Source organism: Peromyscus leucopus, chromosome 17 (genome assembly GCF_004664715.2).
Source record: "Peromyscus leucopus breed LL Stock chromosome 17, UCI_PerLeu_2.1, whole genome shotgun sequence".
NCBI lineage: Eukaryota > Metazoa > Chordata > Mammalia > Rodentia > Cricetidae > Peromyscus > Peromyscus leucopus.
The window spans coordinates 13,128,597-13,144,966 of NC_051077.1; the positions used below are offsets into that span (position 1 = coordinate 13,128,597).

At 43.0% G+C, this 16,370-nt stretch overlaps 2 protein-coding genes and 2 non-coding genes across 5 annotated transcripts in view; 2 read left to right on the forward strand and 2 right to left on the reverse strand.

The window, feature by feature from the left end:
- Positions 1-12,290, reverse strand: part of Ddhd2 (DDHD domain containing 2) — a 26,331-nt gene extending 14,041 nt beyond the window's left edge. Inside the window, exons 1-8 of one of the 2 annotated variants that reach the window (XM_037211660.1) lie at positions 12,001-12,290; positions 11,130-11,320; positions 9,602-9,691; positions 8,367-8,487; positions 6,582-6,671; positions 5,302-5,437; positions 399-607; positions 87-154 (exon numbers count right to left, since the gene is read on the reverse strand). In XM_037211660.1, the coding sequence (XP_037067555.1) occupies positions 87-154; positions 399-607; positions 5,302-5,437; positions 6,582-6,671; positions 8,367-8,487; positions 9,602-9,691; positions 11,130-11,320; positions 12,001-12,220 (1,125 nt within the window). In that variant the 5' untranslated portion in view covers positions 12,221-12,290. The remainder of the gene's footprint in view (positions 1-86; positions 155-398; positions 608-5,301; positions 5,438-6,581; positions 6,672-8,366; positions 8,488-9,601; positions 9,692-11,129; positions 11,321-12,000) is intronic. The other variant, XM_028854830.2, reaches the window with a different exon arrangement.
- LOC114681365 lies at positions 4,208-4,310 on the forward strand. The gene has a single exon (XR_003732893.1). It is a non-coding gene; the product is annotated as a U6 spliceosomal RNA (small nuclear RNA).
- LOC114681366 lies at positions 7,294-7,405 on the forward strand. Its single transcript, XR_003732894.1, has one exon. It is a non-coding gene; the product is annotated as a U6 spliceosomal RNA (small nuclear RNA).
- Positions 12,291-15,110: 2,820 nt separating the features above from the next.
- Bag4 (BAG cochaperone 4) overlaps positions 15,111-16,370 on the reverse strand; it is a 34,805-nt gene continuing 33,545 nt past the window's right edge. The window contains exon 6 of the transcript XR_005093080.1: positions 15,111-15,858. The gene's annotated coding sequence lies outside the window, so the exon portion shown is untranslated. The remainder of the gene's footprint in view (positions 15,859-16,370) is intronic.

Sequence of the window (16,370 nt, forward strand, 5' to 3'; positions counted from 1 at the left end):
TAAACTCAGCTAAACACAAAGGTTGAAAATCTAAAAATCCTTAGTATGGAATACTACAAGAGAACCTATCTAAACTTCTAAATTACCTTTTCACTGTCAATATCCCCAAAAGAATCTTTCTGATTTGTTAGGATATCAAACAATATAAGCGAACCTATAAGTAAAATAGAAGAAGGGACAATTTCTAAGACATTGGCTGTCTTTTATACAAAAAAGTTATAAGCCAATTACAAATATAGAAAATCAACAGAGAATCGTTCCAATTTACCACCACCCTTCCAACCCCTTCCAAATTCTTCATCACGGATTACTTGTAGTTCTCTTAATCTGTTACTGATTAAAACACTGTATTTCAAAATGTGATAGTCCTCTCTGGCTATAGGGAATTCATTTGTTACCTAAACTATGACCAGCAATGGATACACCCCCTTTGAAATCAGGGTTCCTCTGCAGGAAAAGTGTATATATTCGGTTCATTTCAGAAGCTACTGTGTCCACGATGGTCTGACAGTAAGTGGGACTATTGTAAAAGAAGACATCCAGAATTGTGTCATTAGTGAAGTGTCTGAGGCGGTTAATGCTGGGCAGGGTTATCCGCTGCAGATCTCTGAGGGGAAAAAAAAAAAAAAAGATTATTTTGAGCAGAAAATCTAAATCCAGTCCATTGTTACTTCTAAGTTATTATTTAGCTTATTCTTAAAACTTAGAGTCAAAGATTCAATGTCACAAGAGATAGCTAGCAAGATGGAAAAACACGGGCTTGAAAAACCATGTTTAGTGAAGCAAAAAGAGGCCATCAAATAGACAACCCAGCTTCAATACAGAAATCGGGGAAAAAAGAAAAGAAAAGAAATACAGAGTTAAGGCAAAGATACAAGCCACTGAGGGAGGCTGGCAGATCTCTGCAAGTTCAAGGCCAGCCCGGTCTATAGAGCAAGTTCCAGGACAGTCAAGACTATCCAGAAAAACTCTGTCTTGAAAAAAACAAAACACAAACAGAACAAAATGCGAGAAAGAGATGTCATTTCATTTCAGTGCACTGACTTTGTCTGAATCTCAGTTTAGAAAAAAAAAATCAGCAACATTCCACTTTGTAGCCCAGGTTGCCCTTGAACTTATGATTCTCCTGTTTCAGCCTCTCCAGTAATGGGATTCCAGGTGTACACCGACATCCTCAGCTCAGATTTTAGTTTGAAATATGTGTGTACATCTGTGTTTGTACAGGTAGACACTGGAAATTGGGAATTTTTTTTTTCTCTATGAGAATGGCCATTTACTCCTGAAGTTGCCAAAATCATCACCAAGGATTCACCAAAGGGTACCCGGGGGCAAGGAGACTCAAACACTGATTGGGGGTTGCCAGGAGTTTGGAGGGAGGTGGAATAGGTGAGGGAACCCCAGCTGTCCCTCCTCCTTCTAATGCCACAGAAAAGGGTCCTCTGGTCGCCCCGACCCCATCCCCCATGTCCATTTTTCTCAGGGGGAGGTGGGTTAGGGACTGGGGAAGAGGTATGGGCCGCAGGATGGGAAGGGCACTGAGGGAAAGGTCTCATTTCACAAGCACTCCCAACAATGATCTCCCAGGGAGCAGAAACTGGGAAAGTTGGCTCAATCAGCTTCCCTCTTGCCCTGGATGTGGAAATCGGAATGTTAACTAGAAATGATACTCTACTTTTTTTTTGTTACAGGGTCTCTCTATGCAGCCATGGTCATCCTAGAACTCGCTGTGCAGACCAGACTGGCCTCAAACTCACAGATCCTTCTGCCTCTGCCTCTTGAGTGTTCAGATTAAAGGCATGTGACACCACAGCCAGAAGAGGGTGCTGAGATCCCTAGAACTGGAGTTACTGGAAGTTGTGAGCTACCATGTAGGTGCTTGGAGCTGAACTTGAGACCTCTGCAAGAGCAACGTGTGTCCTTAACCACCCAGCCATATGTTCAGATACTTTCCCCCAGAGCTGAGGACTGAACATAAGGTCTTGACCTAAATCCCCAACCCCACTAGATACTATTTTTTAATCATAATACAATTTACTTATGGTTATTACAGATTTAAAATTGAGTTCCCTTTTCAAAGATTAGCTAATATACCAGTTAACCGACTGAATTGTCATCTCTGAATAAGAAACCAAAAATAAAAAGTAACATTTTAAAAAGGAAAATTATAGGCTGGGTGGTAATGGCACACACCTTTAATCCCAGTACTCGGGAGGCAGAGGCAGGAGGATCTCTGTGAATTTTAGGCCAGCCTGGTCTGCAGAGTGAGTGCTAGGACAGACAGGGCTGATACATAGAGAAACCCTGACCCAAAAAACAAAAACAAAACAAACAAACAAAAAACTATGGTTGAAAAAAATCCTTAATTATATACAGATCTAAGATGAATCCAACTACATTTTGACAGCTAAACATGAAAGTAGTTTAGAGATACATGGATTATTAATAGGAGCTTTGAGCCTTCCTTTTGTTAATTTTATTTCCTAGTTCAACAAAAATCACATAACACTTCTATGATACACTACATACAAAAAAAATCAATAATTTCTCTGAGTACAAGAAACTGAAGGAAAATCCTCCAAACAACTGTGAACGCAGTGTTCTCAGAGCAGAAATGTGTACCTTAAATTTCCAACTAGGAGACTGTTTCACAACTCCAGATGGAAAGGGAAAAATGGACGACAGACAGTGAGAGGTGGCACTGACAGACTAAACAGAGATGCTCCACCCTGGCTTGGTCTATCTTGACCTCACCATGTATGAAGGTGAAGAGGGACTGCTCACTACCAATGCAGGGCCAATAGAAAAAAGTTACCATTACGTTCCACCATGTAAAAAAAAAAAAATGAACGTGAGCAGCAGGCAGGTTACAGGACAGAGGAAGGGAGTGCTGGAGGAAATACCAGGTACACTGAATACATACATAAAGTCGTCAAAGCAGAGATAAAAGATTTCTGAACTGTGTGATGGACAAGGACACAGCTCAGGATGCTTGCCTAGCAGCATGCACCAAGCACCGCCTAAACCAGGGTGGTGTGCCACAATCCCAGCGCTGTGGAAGTTTGGGCAGTCAGGAAGCCAAGGGCTTTTGAGACAGGATCTCCTGTAGACCAGACTGACCTTAAAGCTGCCATGTGCTCAGGATGACTCTGAACTCTTGGTCTCCTATCTCTACTTCCCACATGCTAGGATTATAGGCATTTGCTACCAAACTAGGCCTCAGGAACATTTGCTTAGTAATTACATTTTTTTTGAGAATTTTGTGTATAAATTTAGTATGTATGGCAGTATATTTTAATGGTATTGATTTATTAAATAAATTATACATACTTAAAAATAACACATATCAGGGTTTCCTAAACTTGTGATCCCTTTTTATCCAAAACACGTTTAAGTGACCCCAAGTATATATGTGCATAAAATAAATAAATATCATACATTCAGAGACCCCAGGTATGCAGGAATATAAATATACATCAAACATACACTGATAGTAAATAATAAAAAATTGTTTAAAAATAATTCTGATTAGATTAGATAGCATCTAATTTTATCATTTATTAAAGGTGAAAGCAAATTTGCATGCTAATGTGATAGATGTGCTTATTTATTTACTTATCTGTTTGTTTGTTTCTTTGAGACAGAGTTTCTCTGTGTAGTTTTGGTGCCTGTCCTGGAACTCGATCTGTAGACCAGGCTGGCCTTGAACTCTGCCTCCTGAGTGCTGGGATTAAAGGCGTGCGCCACCACCACCTGGCTAATGTACTTATTTATTTTTACATGAAAAATATTAGGCTGGTGAAATGGCTTAGTAGTTAAAAGTGTTGATTACAAAACCCACAGTGGAAGGAGAAAACTGACTTCCAACATGTGTCCTCCTCTGACTACCACATGTACCCACAGCGAATGTAGCTGCATCCAAGCACACACACATACCAGTAATTATAAGTAAAGGTTTTTTTGTTTGTTTGTTTTGTTTTTTTAAACAAGGTCTCTCTACAGGGTCCTGGATGTCCTGAAATTCACTATATACTCCATGCTGGTCTTGTACTCATAGAGATCCACTAGCCTCAGCCTCCTAGGTGCTGCGGTTAAAGGCATGTATTAATCACATCAGGGACAAGTCTTTACTTTTAACAGAGATATCTAAAGACAAAGGACTGACCATCACTTAATGATACATCTCCAAGAAATTATAAATATATAGTGGTTGCTTCTGCAGCACATATACCCAAATTAGAATGATACAGAGAAGATTAGCATGCCCCCTGTGCGAAGATGACATGCAAATTCAGGAAGCATTTAGTATTTTTTTTTAACCACAAATTTAATGATATATGCCAAGCATGCCTTTATACACTGGTAAGTGGGTGACGACATGCAGGCAGGACACCCGTATACATAAAACATTAAAAACATAAGAACTCCACACTGAAGCTGTACATGGAAGTACAGCACACATCTGTACTGCCAATACTGGGACAAAGGCATGAAGAGCAAGACTTCGGAGTCAGCATGGGCTACACAGTAAGACCCTGACCCAGTCAGAGTCAGCATGGGCTACACAGTAAGACCCTGACCCAGTCGGAGTCAGCATGGGCTACAGTAAGACCCTGACCCAGTCGGAGTCAGCATGAGCTACACAGTAAGACCCTGACCCAGTCGGAGTCAGCATGAGCTACACAGTGAGACCCTGACCCAGAGAAAGGCTGTGAGGGGGAGAAGGAACTAATCCTGCATCACCCACGAATCAATAACCTGAAGGCTGGTGGGCTGGGAATGCGGCTTTGTAATGGAACGCTAGTCTGGCATGGGCAGACCTGCAGGCTGATTCTCAGCCCTGCAGAAAGCACACGAGGAGACTTCGTGTGGCCTCAGGGCCACTTCTGAGGCCCTGAGGACGTGGTTGTCTTAGAGGACTATGCGGAGGCTGGTGTGGATTCTGTTGGAGGAAAGGGCAAGAAAGAAAGAGAATACTAAGCCCCAGTGTCAAAGATGCTGCTCTCGTGGGAAGCTTATTGTTTTATTATTATTATTTTTGGTGTTTTGAGACAGGGTCTCTCTATGCAGTCCTAACTGTCCTGCAACTCACTATGTATACTAGGCTAGCCTCGAACTCACAGAGATCCATCTACCTCCACCTGCCTCTGTCTCCTGAGTGCTGGGATTAAAGGGGTACACCACCACACCTGGCTAAAAATTTTAATGCATAATCAGCTATAGCAGAAATGTCCTTAAGCATGATGATGATCATAGAATATTACAATCACAGCTAACAATTTAAGGGTATAATGGACTACTCACATATCCACCCCAGTAGAATGCAAAGGACTGTGCCAATTGACTGGAAGAAATTCTACTCTTCCAATCTGCTGATTTTCTTGGGCTTTCTTAAAATGTGTCTGTAGCAGGTTCAAGGAAACACTTCGGAAATCATTAACTAAAAAAGAAAATTAACTTATGCATCAACAGTGAAGCAATTAATACACAGACTCAGGTTGCAAGAAAACATGCAATTGCATCCTGCCTAATGACATCTGCTTAGAACACACACTGACTGCAGAGTAAATAGTTTAGAAAAAATAAAATAAAGTGTTTTAAAATAATTCTGATTAGATTAGATAGCATCTAATTTTACCATTTATTAAAGGTGAAAGCAAATTTGCATGCTAATGTGATAGATTTGCTTATTTATTTGTTTGTTTGTTTGTTTTCGAGACAGGGTTTCTCTGTGTAGCTTTGTGCCTTTCCTGGAACTCACTGTGTAGCCCAGGCTGGCCTTGAACTCACAGAGATCCGCCTGGCTCTGCCTTCAGTGCTGGGATTAAAGATTATTTTTACTTGACTCCTATGTGTGCTTTGCCTGCACATATCTGTACCACATGCATTCACTGCCTACAGAGGCCAGAAGTGGGCATCAGACCCCGGGAACCGGTGTTTAGAGAGTTTGTGAGCCACCTCAGGGGTGCTCGGATGGAGGCTTGGCCCTCAGGAAAAGCAGCTGGTGAGTATTCTGAACTGCTGAGCCATCTCCCCAGCCCCTAATACTTTAGATTAAAACAAAATACACTGCTGTTCAACAGTCCTAACACATCAACCTTAACCCTGCAGACCATAATTCTAGTTTATTCAGAACCACTGCCAAGGAGAAACAGACTCCCAAGTGAGCAGACTTTGAACAGCATCCAGATTTGAAGAGACTACCTTTCAAAATTAAGTCCTATTCATGACCTAAAGCTTGAGGTTTGTCCAGAGGCTTGTCTTGGTATGAATTAACGCAGTTAAGCTTCTATTAGTTACTTCAACCCCATCTTCACCATTCTAAGTTTGGTTATAAATAGGCTGTGTAAAACAATTCACAGGGACTACAGGCAAGCTCCCTCATGGATTACCAGCTAGGAGTTAAGTCTCTGGAAATCCCTAGCACTAGGTCTCGGCTGGAAGCTTCTCTCCCTTGTTGCCGTCTTTAGCTCTACAAATCTTCTTACCTAGCTAAGACAACAGACCAAAAGACTACGCTTGATCCTGGCTCCCAGGAGATAATTCTTCTTAAGCAATCTATCTTACATGCTCTGCAAACCTACCACATTGAACAATGCTTCGAAAACGGAGATCGCAAGCTGGTCCAATCCCATGTACCACAAAAACTAAGTGATCTATTTGTAAAGGTTCACCTAGAAGTAAAATTGAAAAGAAAAATTAGAAATAGGTTATAAATATAACAAAATTTAAAATAAAAAAGATAATTTTAAAGCCACAAAATTGTCACATACTTAACTTCTTACTCAGTAAAAGTACATTAATTTTACTTTTTAAATTTTTTTCTTTATTTTTTGGTGACAGAGTCTCACTATGTAGCTCTGGCTGGCCGGAAACTCAGTATGTAGAACAGGCTAGCCTTGAACTCATAGCAATCCACCTATCTATGCCTCATGAATGCTGGTATTATAAATATTCTTATATAAGTCCTTGAAATTTTTTTGAGATAACTGTAAGCTCTAGAAAAAATACTAAAGAAAGCCCCATGCACTTGTTAAAAATGCATTTGCTTTGTTTTAGTGTTTTGTTTTGACACAGGAACCTGATATGGAGTTGAGACTAACCTTGAATTGATCCTCCTGTCCCCACCCCCAAATCCTAGGATTACAGCCAAGGCCACCAAATACTAAACACTGCTACAGAATTTCACAGTTGAGGATGATGGTGCACGCCTGTGATTCCAGCAATTGGGAAACGTACCCTGGAGTAGGCCAGCCTGAACACTACACTATTAGAGACCACACCTCCAAAAAGCCAGTGTTCGCTTCAGTACCACATATGCTGAAACTGGAACACTACACTACAGAGAAGATTAGCATGGCCCCTTTGTAAGGACAACCCACAAATTCCTGAAGCATTCTCTATCTCTGAGAAATAAATGGCTCAGAGACCGGAAACCAAGAGGGAAGAACAACAACAAAACAACAAAAAACAGAGCTGAGGAGGTGGCTTAGTTGGGAAGAGTGTGAAAGCATGAAGAGCTGAGTTTGCCTCTCCAGCACCCACATAAACATCTGTGCACGGCTGCACGTGCTTCCGACCCCAGCACAGGAGAGTGGAGACAATTCTCCAGAGCTCACTGGTCAGCCAGGCTAGCCTACACAGTGAGCTCCTGGCTCAGTGAGAGCCTGGCTCAGGGAATAAGGTGGAGACTGATAGAGAACACACCTATTGGTCTCCCCATTCTTGCTTCTGGACACAAGCATTGCACACTCACATGCCTGCACTGAATGAATGCGCACGCGCACGTACACACGCACACGAACACGAACACATACCCACCACCCATATGTCGCTCAGTTGGCAGAATGCTTGTCTGGCGCACACAAACCCTAGGTTTTTTGTCTGTTGGTTTTGAGACAAAGTCTCACTATGTAGCATAGGCTGTCCTGGAGCTCACTATGCACCCCAGGCAGGTCTCAAACTCAGAGATCCACTAGCCTCTGCTGGAGCTGGGGTTGAAGATGTGCACTATGTCCAGAGAAGCCCTAGGTCTGATCCCCAGCATCACATGAAAGAGGCAGAGTTGAGCACACCTGTACTCTCAGCACCAGAGCGATGGACGCAGGAGCATCAAAACTTTAAAGTTACCCTTACAGAAGAGGAGTTTGAGACCAGCCCCAACCTAAGTGAGACCCTTCGTCAAAAACAACAACAAAAAACCCCAAACAACTTAGATGAAGTGATGTTGATCTTAATTTAGAATAAGCCTATATAATTAAAGATCATTTTTAAATCTTAAAGTAATATAAATAAAAGAATAAAGGGCCACAATTTAAAGAATAAACGGACATATCAGAACGTAAGAGAGAATAAAGGATTAACATTACCACAGTGAATATCAACAGGGATGTTCTCAACGCCTCTCTTTACTGATCTTGGTCGCCCTTGCTCTGTGGAGGTTGAACCCCATTCATCAGACCCTGCAACTGGCTGGTAATGCACCATGAGCTTAAATAGAAAAGATCAGAGCAATATACTCTACATTAACTTGTGATTTAATACATTTTGAATGATAGAAACATATCTTTCATATAACCAAACCTCAACAGGAGCTCTGAGATGCAACTCCTATGACCTAAAATGAGAACTCTGAAATACATTATTAGACTAACAGATATTTTAATAACACACAGGCCAGGTGTAGTGGTGTATGCTTTTAATTCCAGCACTAGGGAGGCAGAGACAGGAATTTCTATGAGTTTGAGTCAGCTTGGTCTACATCGCTAGTATGATCTACATAGTGAGTTCAAGGCCAAGCCAATGAGACATTCTAAAAAAAAAAATCAAGGCTGTGCACGCTTAATCCAGATGAGAGCACATCCTGTGATTCACATTAAAGAAAAAAAAAAAAAAAAAAAAAAAAAAAAAAAAAAAAAAAAAAAAAAAAAAAAAAAAAAAAAAAAAAATCCTACACATGAAAGACATGCTTACATAATGTATAGATGATTTTCATAATCTATAGTGGCACAATTTTCCCTAAGGAAATTCTTATTTAGGGCTGGGGAAATGGCTCAGTGCATAAAGCACTCACTGCTATCACAGAGTAGGACCCGAGTGAAAATCCCCAGAAACAATGTAATAGTGGACACAAGAACACATGCATCTTAATCCCAGTACTCTTATGCTAAAATGGAAGGCAGAGCATAGGATTCTGGGAGGTAGAGACAAGGGAAGCCTTAAAAGTTTGTGGACTAGCTAACAATGAAGAACTCTGTCTCCAGATAGAACAGGACTGACATTCAAATCTGTCCTCTGACTTCAAAAGCGCATTGTTGTATGTGCACACCCACATTCACACATACACTGTACACAAATCACACACACATACCCTTATATTGTATATACACATACATCATACACATATAGAAGAAAATCCTTACATAAAAGCTAACTGGAGTGAATAATGACTGTAAGCATTAATAACTTTGTAATAGTGAATTTAATATAAACTATGCCAAAGGTTATCCTATGTAGAGTCCATAGAACAAAAGATCAATGGTTTTCCTTAGTAATACACTAACCTTTGACCTAAATCTCAGTGACATGCTTTACTTCACTTTACCTTTGGGTTGTGTAATACAATAATTTCTCTGTTTGGAGATTCTAATTTCTTTTTCCATTCATCCAGAGTTACAGCAAGCATGTACGTTTCCTTAAAATAAAATATATTTTATATTAGACTTTCCAAGAGCTTTTTGTTAAACTTGAATTTATTAATGAATTCCAGGAAGAAAATCATTCTCCAACTTAACAAATGCATTTGAAAATTCTTGGTAGTATAGTGCTGGAGAATGAATCCCGGGCCTTGCATATATTAGACAAGCACTCTACCACTGACTAGATTCCCAGATCATTAACATTCTTTTACAATGACCAGCAGCCAAGTGTGGTGGCCTGTACCTGTAACCCAGCAGTTGGAAGGCTAATACATGAGGATTACTATGAATTTGAGGCCCACCTGGGCCACACAGTGAGTTTCAGGACAGCCAGAGATACACAGCAACACCTTGTCTCAAAAAAATGAAGTTTAACTGATAGAGTGCTCACCTAGCATGCAGAGAGCCCAACATTCTACCCCCAGCAAAGCATAAAACCAAGTACAGTGATGAATTCCCAGAATTCAAGGGGGTAGAGGCAGGAATATCAGAAGCTGAAGCCATCTTCAGCTACCTGTCAAGTCTGAGGCCAGTCTAGGGTATGTGAGAGGCCAGTCTAGGATATGTGAGACGCTGTCTCAAAAAACAAAACAAAACAAACACCTGTCTCAAACAAAAAACAGAGACTAAAAAAATACTACTTTGAATTCTATCACTATTCATACTCACACACACACACACACACACACACACACACACACACACATCAATAACATTCTATTTCAATTTCGAGACAGCCAATGTGATTTCTCAGAGCAAGAACATTACAAATTGGGGCTAAAGAGATGGCTCAATGGTTTAGAGCACTTGCTACTCTTGTAGAAGACCCAGGTTCAATTCCCAGCACCCACATGGCAGCTCACAACCATCTATAACTCCGGTTCCAGAGGATTCAACTCCTTCTTCTGACCTCCTTGAGCACTGCACACATATGGTACACTTACACACAGGCAAAACACTCACTCATTAAAATAAAAAAATTTAAAAAGTGGCTAGGTGTCATGGCGCATATCTTTAGTCCTGGCAAAGGAAGACAGATCTCTGAGTTTGAGGCCATCTTGGCCTATATAGCAAGCTCTAGAGCAGTCAGGACTACACAGAGAATCATGTCTCAAAAAATACAAAAAAAAATTAAGTCAAAAGATTGTTCTTTGGTCACATTTTAAATGTCAAGAACAATTACCATTAGGGAAACATTTACATTTCATTTAAAAGGCATAATACAATTTCTATAAAGTTTAAAATCTAAAATTAAAACTTTACCTTGAAACTAACCTGCAAAGAGAAATTACATAAAGTGTGATATAAAAGCAGGCAAATTTTTCCTGGAAGTTACACAAATATGTTACAAGAATTAAAACAACACAAACAAAAAATAAACGACCAGAGGGGAAAAGTGAAGAAGATGCTAGGCACACAGAAGCAGAGGGATACCTCCAAAACTTGGCTGAAACTCTCTGAGTAGGGAACGTATTTATTGTCCTTGTCTCCCTTGTAAAACCACGTGCACCGCCTCACTTCCGAAGGCGGCTCGTCCCAGTACACGGCATACCGCGTCCTCTCCCCCAGGTGAACATCGTATCTGCCCCCTTCGGTGGGAACAACTCTCTCATTGCAATCTTTGCCTGTTAAGAATTGCAAAAGAGAAATCAAGTACAGTATGTCACAACACCTCCCCCAGAAGTACAACTGCAAGCTACACACAAATAATCAGGTGAGATGTGAACAGTTTCTACTTGGCTACATACTCAAATAAACGGGATTTAGTTCATATCTTTCTCATGAACTACTTTTCGTATGTCAAAATCATATTTAAAAAAAAAAAATACTACCTGAACAGTTTTTCTTTTTCTAAGACAATTAATGTCTCTTACATTCTCTCTCTCTCTCTCTCTCTCTCTCTCTCTCTCTCTCTCTCTCACACACACACACACTCATACAGATACATACATACACATAAAGATTTTTCTGAAATTTTTGCTTGAAAGATCAAAAGGTAAATTAATGAACCATGATGATAAACCATGAATAACACTATTTTTGTTTCATAAGAAAAAAAATGACATGTTAGTTCATTCTGCAATGTGACACCTTACTCTATACACATACTTTCTAAGTACAAACTAAAACACAAGCTAGAATACAGAAAATATTGGATAATTACTCAGAAATTTAGTACAGTTTTAGAAGAATGAAAATGGAAAGCTTCTCAAATTTAACTGTAATATCGATCACAGTGAGGGTGATTACTTTTTAGTTTGAGAGAGTTTAGGATCTTTGTGACAAGTCACCATTTGCTTCTCACCAGAGCCATGTGCCTCTTCCAGCTGCTGTGAATCGTCGGAGTTGAAAGGAATCCACATCTCCTTAGAATCTATTATCTTACAATAAAACCAGTGGGAAGAAACTGGTTCGTAAGAGCTGCCAACATCCATGTCTATCAGCTCAAAAGAACTACAGGAGTTTGGGGATGGGGATGGATCTGACTGAGACAGTTGTTCCTGGTGCGACTCCACTGATGACATTTCGCTCTAGAACACAAAATAAAACTGTCAGAATTATTTTGCCTCTATGAACACTGTAAATGTTCATGTGCCCCACTACCCCAGGCGCACACACACACACACACACACACACACACACACACACACACACACAATGATCGTTTTTTGGAAGCCATTCTTGAAAACAAACAGCAAATTTTAAAGTTGCATAATTTAAAACAAAATTTTAAAATTATTCGGGGGGGGGGGTTGACAATGTTCAGCTCCACCATCCTGCACTGAGCTCCCAAGTCTCCTCAGAAAACTAAAATGTGTGATCTGACAAAAAGCTCTTTAACAAACCCAGAAATTTCAAGAAACACGTAGTCAAAACTGATTGCCACAAGATATATCACAATTATCAACCTAAACGTAGCAAAGGCTGAATATTGCTGCCTCCAAGTGTGGCATACAGTATGACGTAGTCCTAACAGCTAGGTTAAGACCACCCCCACGCCTGCCCCCGGTCCAGGGCTGGAGAGATGGCTCAGCAGTTAAGAGCACTGACTGCTTTTCCAGAGGACCGGGGTTCAATTCCCAACACCGCCCCCCCACCATTTGCCACAGCTCACAACAGTCTGTACTGTCGGTTCCAGGGGATCCGACACCCTCACACAGACAGACATGCAGGCAATGCACATAAAATAGAAATACACAGTTACAAATAAACATGACTGCCACACATTTATACAACTATTAGACTCTAAAACTACGGAAAACACAACTAGTCACTTAAGAACCATTTTGGCTGCTCCTCCAAGCTGTGTGCTTCCAGAGGCGCTGTGGTACCTTTACCGCCCACCCAGGAGAACTTCGCCTGCAGCCACCACACCAACCAGCCCCAGGGAGCCTGGGAGCCTCGGGCGCCCAAGTTTCGGGTGCAAAGTTAACAGGTGACCTCCACAGCCCCCCTCCACCACGACTGACACGACGAGTTTGCAGCGATCCGACATTCTAGCGCCGCAGGCACAGCAGCAGAACGCAAAGCTCTGCGTGGGAGAATGGATGAGCTGCAGCCCTGCACCCGGGGCACGGTCGGCCGCGCCGCCAAGCTCTGAGCTCGGGAACCAACGCTCCCGGGGCCTCCCCGTTATCCGCGCTCGGCCTGCCCTCCGCTGCCGACCCACTCCTGCCGCCAGCTCCAGGCCTCGCGCCCGGGGAAAGGAGCAGCCGAGACGCCCACGGATGCCGGGGGACACCGGAGCCCAGCCACCCAGCCACCCACCCGGGGGGCCCCGCGCGGACCGGGACTCGCCTGGCAGCGCCGCCGCCGCTCGCGCTCTGGGCCCTCGCGGGGAGAGCTGGAGCCGGCGGGGCGGGGCGGAGCCTGCGGCCGCGCCCCAATCCCCGCACGGCGGGCTCCACCGCGTTCCCGCGACGACGACGACGCGGCCGGCGGCGGCGGGAGCAGCGGCCCGGAGCGAGGCTGCTCAGCCCGGTGAGGACCCGAGGCGCAGGAGGACCCGCCGTCCAAGTGTCGCGAGAGGTGCGGGGACTTCGCGCGAGACGTAGCTCCTCCTGGTGCTGCTGCGGCTGCGGCTGCGGCTGCGGGCGGGCGTCGGGCGCCGGGCACGCGCCGGGCACGCGCTGGCGGGATGCAGGGGGGTGAGGAAGGGAGGGAGGGAGCGGGCAGGGGCGGGGCGGGCTCGGAGCCGAGGCTTTTCGGGGAGGAGCCGCGGAGGTGACCACTGCGGGACCCGCCCGAGCCGCTCGGCGCTTCCCAGAAGGGGATCGATCAGGGCATCGGGAGCCCTGGTGGGTCCTGATTGACACCTAGGGGGCCCGACTGGGTGGGTGGGTGGAGGATACAGGGATGAAGGATGGGTTGGAGAGAGGCCGGAGGGCAGCAGGGCGCTGGTGTTGCTTTGCAGCCTTGTCCTGGGGGCGTTGGCTCGCTTTTTTTAAATCTGGATTGAGAGGCTGCCCAGAAAGGTGTCTCTGAAAGCCCAAGAGGTGATTCTGACGGGATGGGGCAGCTGCAGTAGCAGCTAAGGTGTTTGGGTCCTAGATGATGTCACCTGGCGGCTCGGGCACGTATTCCCAGCACTCTGGAGATAGAGCTGTGGCTGGTTGATGATGCGCCTGGATGGCAGGGGCCACAGGAAGGAAAAACAAGATGCTCTTCTGTTTTCTGACTTGATTATCAGGCGAGGGTTGGAAGCATTTTCAGAAACGGAGAAGGAACTGAACGTCTGGACTTTTTTTTTTTTTATAATCACATATTAATTGTCCGCAAATCAACAGCTACACACAAATATCCACACGTTTACTTTTTTATTGGCTTTTCTTGTTTGTTTAGTTGGTTGGTTTTTGGTTTTTCGAGACAGGGTTTCTCTGTGTAGCCCTGGCTGTCCTGGAACTCACTCTGTAGACCAGGCTGGCCTTGTACTCTGAGATCTGCCTGCCTCTGCCTCCTGAGTGCTGGGATTAAAAGTGGGCACCACCACCGGGCTCCACGTGTTTACTTAACACGCCTTATTCTGTGTTTTTTGCTTCACTTTGTTTGAGATGGTCTTGCTACATGTAGCCCCATACTGGTTTCCAACATTTAAAAATCACTATATTCATATATTTGTGTGTGTGTGTGTGTGTGTATGTGTGCGTCATGCATGTGCCACTCACTACATGTCGGGTCGGAACAACTTGCAGGAGTCAGTTTTCATTTCACCATACAGGTCCTGGGAATCAAACTCAGGCCTTGTCACAAGGGATTGTGCATGCTAGGTGGTCACTCTAGGCCATCCCAGCCCCATTTCTTTTCTTTTTCTTTGTGTGTATGTGTGTGTGTGTGTGTGTGTGTGTGTGTGTGTGTGAGAGAGAGAGAGAGAGAGAGAAAGAGAGAGAGAGAGAGAGAGAGAGAGAGAGAGAGAGAGAGAGAGAGATTAATATTAATAGTGGCATTTAGTCTTTTTTAGGTTATTTTACTTTGTGTATATGAGTGTTTTGTCTACATGTTTGTGTGTGCATCATGTGTGTGCCTCATGCTCGTGGAGGCCAGGAGGCATCAGATCCCCTGAACTGAAGTTACAGGTGATTGTAAACTTTGGTGCTGGTAGCCAAACCCTGGTGCTCTCTCTGCAAGAGCAACAGTTGCTGGTGACTGCTGAGCTAGGGCTCCAGGCCCTAGACCTTCTTTTTTACTTTGCAGGGCTCCGAACTCAATTTCGGAGCCTTGGGTATCCTAGGCAAGAGCGCTGCCTCTAAGCCCAACAAGTGATGCTTATCAATAGTGAGTTGCAATTTGGAATCTGAAAACATATTAATAAATTTCTCATATCCTGATACCATTAACAATCCATCCAGTATATCTCGGATTTATTTGTGAGTTTGCTTTGTTATTGCTTGAGTTCTAAAATAGTTTATTGTTTTCTTTTGGGAGAGGATCTTAGGTACCCCAGACTGGCCTCAAGCTCACTATGTAGCCAAAGATGACCATAACCTTAATTGTGATTCTCGTGGTTCCATGAAAATAGTTTTGTTCTTGTTACTCTTGGAAGCCTCTCCCAAATCTCAAGAGTCCAGGGGTGTCCCTCTTTGTGAACTCCAGTCAGTCCATGTGCCCACTCTGAACTTGGAACAGGAAAGTAGTTAGTACAATGTCCACCTTGAAGTTCATAGTCCTATCAAAAGAGAAACAGGTAAGCAGATGTCTTTATCTTAGTGAGTACCATAAAATATGCAGGCGTGACATACATTGGTAATAATCAAATATCCAGGTGTAGTAACCAAATATCCAGGTATATATCCAGAAATCCTTCCAGGAGGCCTAAATATTCCAGGCAGTATCCATAAATCTGATGTGTATATGTATTTGGAATCTGCATTTTAAATAAGTGCTCCATATGACTTAGATGCAAATAGTTTGGATCTGTACTTTGAGAAACACACACTGCCTCAGAATAAATTTTAGGTTCCCCCAGAGGCCAAGAAGGTAGCTAGTTTCAGGCAAATATATGTAATAGCTCTCATAAACAAAAGCTCACTTAATTTTTCTAGGTACTACTTAGTTGTGTATGAACCTTTTTGTTAAATATTTCTTTAGTTGTGTGTAAATCTTTTTGTTAAATATTTATTAATATGTAGGCGTGTATATCTGGGTGCGCTCAAAGGTCAGAGAGTTGGAGTTACAGGT